This window comes from Centroberyx affinis, unplaced genomic scaffold (genome assembly GCF_046629955.1).
Source record: "Centroberyx affinis isolate AG114_WGS23_722 - 3 ecotype Tasmania unplaced genomic scaffold, CSIRO-AGI_Caff_v1 ptg000108l_1, whole genome shotgun sequence".
Lineage (NCBI taxonomy): Eukaryota > Metazoa > Chordata > Actinopteri > Beryciformes > Berycidae > Centroberyx > Centroberyx affinis.
In genome coordinates this window covers 144,807-156,965 of record NW_027278810.1, presented here as the reverse complement: position 1 = coordinate 156,965, position 12,159 = coordinate 144,807, and the positions used below count along the sequence as shown (strand labels likewise).

Here is a 12,159-nt window from a genome sequence, read left to right as displayed (position 1 = left end):
TCTACATGCGAGTAAGCTTGGGACAAAAGCACTTCTCTGACTGTTGTAAGTAAAATCTGCATTAGTGATGGATTTTCAAAGGATGGTGACTTGTAATGTTCGGAGTGTCAGGAACATTATTAAAAATGCAAGCAGCTGAGGTGTACATATGGGTGATCCTATTTATGAGATGTACAATATATTTATTTTCTACATATAAAGTATAAATATAAATCTATATATTTATTTATTGCAAAGACTTTATTTTGTAATGAACTTGAAGTTATCTGGACTGTAGATTCTACTGAAATTATGCAGAAAAACAAAAAAAAATGAAGAAGTGCGATGAATATGACAATAAAATTGTCCTGCTATTGAGTGCTCATTGTGAGAGACTGTTTTTGCTTGGATAAGGATCTAATGTACCAATTAAAACCAGATATAGACTATATGTGAATATATTGCGTTTTTATTCCACCTTGTATAACTTCATTTCACCTGAGAATGACCCTAAAAGCCGGTTGTGGAAGTTGGCAGCCATACCGCTTGTGGCTGAGTCAAAGTGCCAGAAAACCACTACAATATTAAAGCATAGCTCCCTTCCTTTTTCTGGAAAAAAAAATTGGGCCTTGCCTCTAATGGGGCTTGCTCAGAATTAATAAAAAAGACTCAAATGTAATGTCTTTAAAAGTAATACCCACTGGGCATTTTGTCCCCCTGTCCAAAAGACAAACAGCAAATTGGGTAAAAGGATACAGCAGATATTTTCCCAGAGGAGAACACCCATACAATCTCATGGCAATTTGCCCTCATAAACCCTTTACCAAGTCGTATGCACAGGCCCTCTCTGTCTCCATACGGTCTTACTCAGCCTATATCCACCGTACAAAATCAGATTCCTTATGCAACTGGATCTCGACCCCTAATTGGCTTTACACATCAGCGTGGATTTAGGGCAATGATTGGTTGGTGGTTGCAGGGGCCTCACAGGCTCCGCTGCAGTGCGGTCTGCGCCGGAGTCGTTTCAATGGACAGAAACAGCTGCCCGCTACACAGCCAGCCAGCAGGGATGTGCAGCAAACCTGGAGTGGTGGTAATCTGGGGCTAAGAGGGGATGGGATCAACATTTCAACATCTGCAATAGTTGTAATGTTTCTCCACTGGCAGATATCTGTAAGCTGTGAGAGCAAGCTCCCCTGGGGGGAGGGAATGGAAAAGTCAAAGACATGCAGGGGAAAACCCTGGCAGACTGAGAAATGAAAACAATACCGGGAGAGGGGAAAATAGATGAAAGATTGAAGGGAGAAGAGAGAGTGGGACAAAGGCGGCTTAGATAGTGCTCTGGGTGTGAAATGCGTCTCATATCCAGGGACATTGAATCAGGACGTACCAGTTATCAGCTTTCCAACTGTTCGTTTTACACTAACCCAATATTTATTGCTCGTTTACTGATGGCATGATCCTCAAAGACCAACCAGGAAGCCTGAATTCAATTTTAAATATTCCACATGCAGGTGTATAATGGGAATTTCTGAAAGACCAACATAAATGACAAGTTAATCAGCATTGCCAAATCCCTCTTGAAATTCAGTTCTTAGTTCTGGCCTCCTAAAAGACATAGTAAGATCAGATGAGATGGTCTGTTCTCTTTTGATGATATTAAAGGCTTCATACTAATTCATACTTACACAACAGCATGGATTTAGCTTACCAATATTCACCTTTATATATTCAGTCATTGCAATGAAGTATTGCAGTCCTTCTGAACAAATGACTCAAAAACAGGAGGTGGTCATCCTTTTGGTCACTTTATTAAATGTTATATTAAATACTTATCAAGATAGTAGCAGATCAGATTAATGGCAAATCAAGTTGGTGTATTCGCTAACATAAGAACATTCTTAGGAGGGCAGAAAAGTTTCTCTACATTTATGAAATACACCTTGTGCAAACATAGGAGCCAACAGTCTCCTAATGAGAAATTGTTATATTCCTCATCAAACAGCTACACCAGTTTAAGCATTTAGAAGCAAGGATGTGCCAAAGTAGAATACAGGTAGTCTGGGGGCCTGCCTGGTGGGACTAGAGACAGTGTCCACGGGGCACTTCTCGCAAAGCAGAGTACACAAGTCAGCCAGCTAACCAATGAGATTTCTTGTCTTTACTTACTAGTATTGAGCCCATCCTGAGACCGGTTTCAAATTCACAAGTAAAAGGTGAATTGTTCTGGGTTTTTTCTAATACCTGGCTGACCTGGCTGTGCTTTGTGAGACCCAGTCATTCACCCAGGCTTGGGTGCAACACAAGTGGAACATAAACAATGAACAGGACGCACAGTGCTATGCTAGACAACACTTGACAACGAGAATGATGTTACAAAAAAGTCATAGGAACTGGCAGGCAGTTTTGAACGACACAAGCATTCCATTTTACCATGTTCAGCGACAACTAATGTGAACGCCTAAAAGCATAATAGAAAAGATTTTCAACAAATCTCAAATTTCAGAACTTTACAGAACTTTTTTAGGAAATGGATATAAGGCCATAACTTTTTATTGGTTTTCTTTTTTTTTCTTGACATATCAATTTTTCTATCTCCCAAAAAGAGCAGGACTTCGCAGCTACAACAGCTGTCCGCTAGCTAGATACTGGTGGAGGAATCTATTGGGGATAAAAGCATCTAGATCTTTACATCATAGAATCCTGTCACCAACGACACTGGTCCCACTCAGGTTTTGTTAGGCATTTAAAACTGTATAAAAAACAACTGAGTTTAAATAATCAGCAAAACCCTCCTTTAAGGGGAAAACAATACAATGCTTAAAAGCATTGGGGGTAAAACTTGGTTTTCTTTAAATACATGAAAAATGAAGATATAGAACTTGAATAACATTAAGGCGGTATATACATAATTTCAGATGAAATAGCTAATAGACCCCCTTCATACAGTCATTTACACATTACTTTCCACCTCCTCCTCTCAGTGACTAAGAACTAGAGAGGGAAGGACAGAGGGTTTTTCTGAGATCAGTCCGTCCCACTTGAGGCTCCAGCGGACAGCAGCCTAGTCTCAAAACGCTCTCTGCTTGATGCATCACTTTCAACCAGATTGAGCTGAACCAGAACGCTTTGACCAGACCGAGCTGCGAAGCAGTTTGGCTCAAAGCGGTTTCATAGTAAGCGGTGAGAGCAGGGCCTCGCTTGGACTGGGCCACTGTGAGCCAGCTAGGTGGGTGGGGGTGAGGAAGAGTCCTCCTGACCTACAGGCCCTTAGAGGGCCCAGGATTTTTGCCCATGGCTTGATGGGGGGACATGCCGTGGAGCTGCTGGTAAAGGCCCAGCAGCTCCATCTGGCTGAGCCCAGAGGCTCCCAGCATGCCGTTCTGCAGGGCCAGCTGGTTCAGGTAGGTGGCCTGGTTGGCCATGGCCAGCTGCTGCTCCCGGACCTTCCTGTTGGTGATCACCTTCTGCACGTACATCATCAGCTATGCAAAGAGGGAGAGGGAGAGAACAAGGTTAAGACCAGCTGACCATTACTTTGTGGATGGAAGACAGTAAAACAAAGTTGAGGTGTGGAAGTTGAGGTTACCAAGTGGTGTGGAGGGTAAAGGTTAATAATGGGCTTCTTGACTTGGAGTCAGGGCATAGCACTTTCCGGACAGTCTTTGCATACATGGTGGTGTTTTTAGGAAATGCCTGACACCAGCTTTACGGCTGGGTTGTAGTAAACGTTAAGGAGGAGGTTGGAAGGGGTCACACTTGGCTTCAGGCTTACCAGACTGGAAAATAAACATCAGCCAAATGCAGCCAGAGGTAAATTTACTCCCCTACCAGCTGCTAGTAACTACCTAGTAACCACAACGAACATCATTTGGTTGCCATATTCTAAAAACCTAGTTGCCAGGTAAAAAGTTGATGGTGCCTGAATATTTTTTAAATTACCAGCCACTGTGGCCTGTAGACAAAACAGTCCCCCCCCCCCCCCCCCCCCGAGTCTTACCGTCTGCTGCTTGTTGAGAACGTCCCTGTAAACCGCTTCCCTGCGCTTGAGCTCCAGCTCCACGCTGGCCTGTCGTCCCAGAGCCATTGACTGGACCTGGTTCTCCGTAAGGTTTGGGTTCTCCTTCCACTGGGGCGAGAGAGGGGACAGTTTGCATAGATTAACCATCAACACAACTATAACACTCCCGGTTGCATATTGTTCCAGTACAATGGCAGAGAGCTAAAACTATGACTAGGAACTTCATGGAAGGCAATCCTTTTGATTTAGGAATCTACCCTAGACCCTAGAATCTAAATCTAGACTAGTTCCTTGGTACAAGCCACAGACACCGAGTTGTTTTACCCGGCTTATGGACACTCACCACTCTGGCAATAATGTCTTCCAATGACTCCCGTGGTAAAGTCTTCAATGCATTTGTTGCTTCGATGACTTTCTGGCGACCCTGGTTTATAAGGTCCTGCAAGCACATGAACAAAAAAGAAAACCTGAAGCATGGGCATTAAAAACAAGAGGCACTTGAGCTGCCTAATGTCCCACCATAACCACCATGATACATTAAACATATAGGGCTTAAAGTAAAAAAACATTCTGAGCCTGAAATGTTCCTGACTGATTTGGTGGTGGTGGTGGTGGTGGTGGTGGTGGTGGTGGTGGTGGTGGTGGTGGTGGTGGGGGGGGGGGGGGGAGTTTGGGGGGTAGTCAGCACACTGCACCATCGCACCATTTATTTCTCTATAAAACTAGTCCAATAACAAGAACAAGAACGAAAACAACACATTTCTGTGCTGAATGAATGAATATCCAACACACAGCATTATGAATCTATAAACCTAGTGCAATAAGGATAACTGTGGAGGCCCCCAGGGGTCACCTGGTACAAAAAAAAAAATGATGCGGAAATCAGTGGGCACGGTTTTCTTACAATTTACTCCTAAACCGTGCCCACGGATTAGTAAACCATGCGCACAGATTTGTAATATCTACGTTGATAACATCAAATAGGGACTTTTAGGCCTATATACAGCGAGCCATAGCCATTACACACAGCTTGGTATACATGTAGTGAGCTGTAATAGCCATTAGGCACCTAGACCATATGTGAACCATAACCATTGATTAATCACATCAGTAGGTCTCATTTATGATCCGATGTGTGTATTGGTGACAATATGAACCTATTTACTCCCTATAAATCATGCTTGTAGAAAAAGCATGTTAATTAAATTTTATATGCAACTCTGTGGGCCGCTGTGGTGTCCCTGTTTGACGTTATCAACATACATATTACAAATCCATGTGTACGATCTACTAATCCACAGGCATGTTTTAGGACTCCATGTGCACTGATTACTAATTCGAGGGCACTGTTTACTAATCCATGCGCGGTTTACCAATCGGTGCCAGTATGGATTTCCACAAACATTTTTTCATTATTTTTTTCTTACCAAGTGACCCCTGGGAGGCTCTGTAGAGAACAGCCAAAGCAATGCCACATTTTTATGCTGAATGACGACTGTAACTGTCGCTCCCGGTGTGGTCGTCATTTGTTTTTACTCCTCTCTCAGTGACGCGTGTATCTTCACCAGCTTTCATAAACTTTGTTTCCATATTTCAGCTGTGCTACACTACGGAATCGGTGCTACATTGTGATAGAAAGTAGCTTGCTGTTCATTGGATTAAAAAAAACTTGCTCGCATTCCATTTGTAAATGTAAAATATTGCTTTGCTGAATATGATTGGATGAAACGCATCAAAAACAAAAAGCCACGTGGGGTGAGTTGTCGAAAATAGTTTGTGAATCTAAAACGTCCATATGCTGGAAATCCGGCACCTGGCCGGAGGTCTTTAAGGTCACCGATTAAGATAATTCATGCATTAATTAGGAAATATTTCCATGTCAACATACTTGTCTTCACATAACATATGGGTGGTATTAATATGAACACTGATATGATATTAATATGAAAGAATTAAGGAGTTACAGTAGTTTGAAGATAATCAGTTTTTCCTCAATATACATGTTTATGCAACAAGGTTCTCTGAAGTCTAATCAGATCATCTACTCTATAGCGGGAACCTGTGGTGTAAGTATGAAGTTTCCATCATATATTGTTTTTGAGTTATGCTGTTTACAAGAACGTGTCTATACAGAGACACACAGACGCCATCATGACGACACAATGTCCCTCATACCATGTACCATGGTGGTGGGACATAAAAACAGTATATACTATTTTTTTCCTAATCTGTCCTCATCACAGAAAAACAGACATTCCTTCTGGGCCCTCCTCTCCACTCCCCCTGTTGGATGTGCCACTATGTATAAATAGCAGCTGGCACAGACAGGGGAGTACAAACTGTTGGGCAGAGCTGGACTCGCCAGCTAGCAGACTGCTGTCACAATTAGCAGTGGGGTCTGTGGAATGTGGGGCTCCATGCCGTGGGGGTAGAGGGGAGGGGCGGCAGAGGGGCATGTGGAGCTCATTACTTACCTCCAGCTGCTGGTTGCTCATGGAGGCCAAAGCCGCCACGTTGAAGGGGAAGTAGCTGGAGGCATTCATGTCCATCTGGGAGTACACTGCCGGGTAGTTGGACCTCATGGACAGACCCTGAGAGATGAAAGACACAGACAGAGACAGAGGGAGAGAAATGAGAGGCAGAGGGCAGATGCCCCCCCACAAGCCGGATTAGTACACATCAATCAGGGAGGTGTTAAGAGTCACCAAGGGCATGATGGGAGAGGACTGTATGCCATCACTGTGACTGACCAGAGAGACATGCCAGCTCACTGACTCCTCTTGTTGAACCTAATCTTACTATGACTGGCACCCCTGAGCTTCTCTCTTCAACAAGTTTGGGTTGTTGGTTCATGCTCAGAGACCAATCAGAACAAAACAAAGCCTTCAACTCTGTGTGTGCAGACAGAGTTGAAGGTAACTTCTTGCTCTCCCAGTCTTGGCCTGGTCTTCTTGTATGAAACGTTTGTGTGTGAGAAGTGACCTGAAGTAAACAGTCTTGTCCCAGTAAAGGCCAGCAGGATGCCGGTGTTTGTGTGTAATTGAGCCTCTGCTGCAGATGGTTTGCCTGTGCCCTGTAATCTGGCCATCCGGTATGTAGGTGTGTGTGTGTAGAGGTGTGTGTGTGTGTGTTTGTGGGGTGGAGGTGGTGGGGGTCTTTGGACCTGGTCAGAGGCAGGTGTGCAAGCCTAAACAGTACAAAACCTCAAAACAACCCCAAATGCACGCACTCATGTGTCCACACGTAGGTACACACACAAAAACTTGCATGGGAACGGGAACTATTACTAACAAGTAGCCACTCTTGAACTTCAACTGCAACCTCAGATACTCTGAGACAGACACACACACAAGGATCTAGACGGGGCCTTATTTCCAAAACTTGATGTATTGTCTGAAACCAGAATTTATGACAGGAGCCTTGCTAAGCTCTGTGCGGGGCTGAAGTCATCCCGGCGAGACCGAGGGCTCCTGGGTTCAGTTTCGTTTTAGGCGCCTGATCACTTTCTCGCCGGTTTTCCCATTTCCTGACTTGCAAATGAAATGCGCACACATAACTTTACCGAGTCACCCATGACCAATACTTCAGTTGTGAAGACAGAAACAGAGGGAGAGTCAAGTTCCACTGTATATTTTGAGCTTCTGCTCTGAAGCTTTCTTTGATGTATGTGACTACATTGGATCTTCAGTGTATGACCTCTTCTTTGCACTCCACTTTTGGGTACTCGGTGAAGTTTGGCAGCGGTGCGAGTGCAATCCAAATCCTTACACTGGACCGCAGTGCCATTGTTTTTCCTGTGGCTGGGCAGCCTCTGTTCTCTTTAATAGCAGAGGAGCTGGAGGGAAAAGCTGCTTAAGGCATGCAGAGGGCAGAGGAGGGAGAGTTTGTTGGAAAAATAATCATTAGAGTGAATTAGACTCTAGGATTACACAGGGGGGAGAGGAGACCTGCTCCTGCTCCCTTACAGCAGCTCCCCCTCCACCTCTGCAAATAAACCCTACTAATTACCCATCGATTTGTCCTAGAAGAAAGGAGAGAGGAGGGGAGGGGACAATGGAGGCACAAGGAGAAGAGAGAGAGAGAGAGGGGGGAAAAATAGGAGGAAAAGGGTGGAACGCAGAACCAAAGAAAGAGGTGTCCCTACCCCTCTGCGGACCTGATTATTAACAGTAAGCAGCGCTCACACTGCTTGGCCGGCCTCTCTCTGACTGGGCTGCCCTCTGTCACTGAGCATTCCCTGCTATTGCACAGCAGATCTGGTGCAGGGGCAAAATGACATCACAGGACTTGGGGAGAGGCCCTGTCATCTGCTCACTCCAAGTGACGAGAGGATTACACAGGTCCAACGCTCGAATTCACACATCGTGACAAACCCAGCAATTAGATGTCAGCGATATGGACAGTGATGGAAACAAGGGATAAGTGTGCATCGTCTGCTTTTGAAATTTGGATCCTGTGGGGTATTTTTTTGGTTTTTTTTGGCTACCTTCTTCTCGGCCTCATACTCGGCCCAGGCGGCCTTGCGGTCCTCCTCGCTCAGGGCTTCCTCCTCCTTGTGGTCCAGCAGAGAGTCGTGTTCGTGGTAGCACACAATCTGGTCCTTGTTGGTCTGCAGCATCTCTGCCAGGAAGGGATCCTAGAGCGCAAAGACACAAGGGTTAGAGCGAGTTTGAAGTCGTCATTAGAGGGGAGGGAGAGATGGCCCTGGAGACGTCCCAGACTGGCCACCTGAGAGGCAGCAGTTCAGAGGACAGCAATAACACATACAGGTAGAGCCAGCCTCATTTCAAACAGTCTGAAAGGTTAAGAATCACATGCAGACTGTTTTGCATGAGCTGCGTCACAGTTCACCAAACCCTTAGCATCAACGCTTAAGACAACTGATTAAAAAAATAAATAAATAAAAAATTAAGTAATCAAATGCCAGGTAAAAAGTTCAGTTAAGAGTTTGGGCCAGAGAGAAAGAAAGAATGAAAAAAGAGGAGGGACACGTAACAAAAAAAAAAAAAACACCAACTACATTCAGACGCCTTCATGTGACTCAGGTTTCCATGACAACATTGTTATTGAAAACAATACCTGAGTAAAAATGGAGAGCTGGGCCAGGCCCCGGTCACACAAACGTGGTTTAAATTACTCTCTCTGCAGCTCATGTTTGCTTTTCTTTGTCTCGCCTTAGCTTTACATTAAACTGGAACTTCAATCTGCAATCTGGAAACGACACCATGCGAGCGCTGCATCGTTACCCTCCGCACAGGCCAATTAACAAAGGGTTCTGCTCTACACTCCCGCCCTTCTCCGACTTTGAACAGTGACAATGAGTTTGATGCTACAAACAAAATTAATCATAGACGTCATCGACGTTAAGGGAAAACAAGAACAAAACGGAGAAACACCAGACGAAGAAATTAAGCAGTGATTGCGAACCTGCATTGGATAAACAGAAAATAAACACCAGGCCGGACCGAGTGAAACTGGATCTGACGAAGGGGAGAGAAAAGCGCCGCTAGCAAACTACACAAGGCTCTATTTTTAGGCCTCCGCAGCTCCAGAGAGAGAGAGATAAGGTGGCTGAAACAGGTAAGAGCAAAACGGGCCAAGCTTAGGTCATTCCACATGAGGACACATCGCTCCACACCCGCATGCCAATCGGCCCGCAACACTCGGGGCCTGGACCTAAGTGAGTCTGATGGCTGGAAAACAGAAACATGTGGCAGTGAGGAACACAATCAGGACAGAACCAGGCCACCCCTGAACAACCAGACATACTGGAGCAGAGGCACAGCCAGCCACTCGACTGCTGCTTCACTCACTAATTAGGACATAAAAGCACAGAAGAGCCTGTTGGCCTGACTCGCATACGAGGCATCCGCAGTGTTCTGCTCGGCCAATATAGGAAAGCACAAGGTAAAATAAAGGTCGCACTCCGAGTACATGGAATAGCTGATGTTGGCATGGGTGTAACATACATGATTATGACACAGTCCAGATTTGACAACCATACTTCACTGATACCTTGAAACTTTCAGATGTAAAGATTTGCTCATGAATTGTCACTTAAAGAGTGCCAGACAATAAGTAAAGCTAAACTTTAGTGTGCTGACACCACTATCTGAATTCCTGTTCATATATTTAGTGCATCACCCTTAGAGTCCGGAGCGCACTCAGCAGAACACGGCACATAGTGAAGCCTACCTGCTGTTCACACAGAACATCCTGTAACTGGAAGGTGTCAGTTTCAATCTCGGTAACAGCCATGTGTCCTGTCGCACTGTCCTTGAACAGGATACTTAACCCCTACCTGCTTATTCATTGGGAGTCGCTCAGGATAAGAGCTAAATGCCTAAAAAGTTTACAGCTAAGCTCACTAGCAAGCTAGATGTCACTATGTGGAGTGACACCTAGCTTAAATGTTCCTCGAACGATGACTTACCACAGAATTTTACACGATAGACTGAATGACACACAATTTGAACATGGTCCAATGCTCATCAGGTAAATATAAAAATGGCAATCTGTTGAGCATGCATAAACCTGTGCATGTGTAAACCTTATGAAATTCAATTGCACGAAAGAGGAGTGTTATTGACTTTCGGCCTGGTAACGGGTCAGTGGAGCTGCAGGTCAAATGACAGCACAGACGCTCCCCCTGGAGCCCAGTGCATTCTGGGATGCCTAAGTAATCCCCACCAGCAACGGCTCTGGGGTGGTCCGGTCCATCTCTCGTCCTGGTGAGCTGTGTGTGTGTGTGTGTGTGTGTGTGTGTGTGTGTGTGTGTGTGTGTGTGTGTGTGTGTTCTGAGCCAGCACTAATGATGGTAGGTAATCTGACCTGAGCTATTGTCATCCTTAAGGAGCTGGAGGGTAAAGCCTATCGCTTTACTGCAGGGGCACAGAGAGAGAGAGAGAAAGGGAGAGAAAGAGACGCTGGGTGGGCAGATGCTCAGAGAGGGGAAAGAGGTAAATTACCCCACTCAACTGCACTTCTATTTTTTTTCCCTCTGAGAGAGAATGGGGACAGGGAAAGAGTTATTTCTGAGGAGCGAAATCTGGGAAAGAATTTTGGCATTTGGCACCACAGAGTGCGCGTTTATGTGTCGGGGTGTAAAGATGGAGCTGGTGTTTCAAGTCTGAGTACTCTCTTCATTACACACCAAAGAATCTGCGTAAACAGCAGCTCTCTCACAGGGAGCCTGATAATCTGCCATTTTGATTCTGAACCGCACATTTGCGTGGAAAGTGCCTTTTATTGGACAAAGGGTCTGCAAATGCGCTATTAATGTAAAGCAGGCTCTGTGCTGGAAATCTTGGCTTCAGCTGACCACTGAACAAGGAGAAGAAAGGGGTTAGGAAAGCAAGAAAAAAAAGTGTAAGAATTGGTATACTAATCCAACTAGGCATCTAACATGCATGACATTTAAACATTATATCAAAACCTTTCTATTCTTTCCATTGAGAGAACAATTTATGTTCTCCTTAAGCCAAATTCTTGTATGTGTATATTATGAAAATGGCTAACCTGCCAGCAGGCCATAAATGATGTAAAGCAGTTTTGAATCTAGGCAGCTCTCACATCACAAAGATGAAAACATGGGAGTCGACATATAAGTGGGCCTCATGTAGGAGACTTTACAACTTGGCACAGGCACCCCCACGTACTTTACCAATAGACTTGAGATGGTTCTTAACTGGAAAGACTCTGATGCATTTAAACACGCCCCTGCATTAATAGCTCTGGGTTCTATGCAGGCAGGCTTTTTGGCTGTGTTATCAGATACTCACGCTCGCTGAGAACACTCTCAACCATGTTAACCCAATTTCCTGCTTCTAAACTGCAGCTTATTGTGTTGGGAATGCGTTAAACACACCCCCGTAGTCACCATTTTTATTTTATTTCACTCATTACCGCAATAATAAACCTCTATTTAACAGTGAAAAACACCTCGCAGGGGGCTTTAAGGGGTGGGGGAGGGGAGGCAAAGGTTGGGGAGGAGGGTATGATGGGAAGAGGGGGAAAAAAATAGTGATTGGAAGTGTTGAGGGGTGACGGAGAGGGTGGGTAAGATGCAGGTGGAGGGAGAGAGAGGGAGATAAGGATGAAGAGGAAAAAGTGCATTCAAGCGGGAAAGTGAGAGGCATTCTGTGTTGTCTGACTGTAGA

At 44.9% G+C, this 12,159-nt stretch overlaps 1 protein-coding gene across 4 annotated transcripts in view; it reads right to left on the bottom strand.

Annotated features, from left to right (window-relative positions):
- Positions 1-1,768: 1,768 nt before the first annotated feature.
- atrx (ATRX chromatin remodeler) overlaps positions 1,769-12,159 on the bottom strand; it is a 32,908-nt gene continuing 22,517 nt past the window's right edge. For all 4 annotated transcript variants that reach the window (XM_071525122.1, XM_071525138.1, XM_071525147.1 and 1 more), the window contains 5 exons: positions 8,487-8,636; positions 6,475-6,591; positions 4,344-4,439; positions 3,980-4,108; positions 1,769-3,464 (listed from right to left, as the gene is read on the bottom strand). In XM_071525122.1, the coding sequence (XP_071381223.1) occupies positions 3,240-3,464; positions 3,980-4,108; positions 4,344-4,439; positions 6,475-6,591; positions 8,487-8,636 (717 nt within the window). In that variant the 3' untranslated portion in view covers positions 1,769-3,239. The remainder of the gene's footprint in view (positions 3,465-3,979; positions 4,109-4,343; positions 4,440-6,474; positions 6,592-8,486; positions 8,637-12,159) is intronic.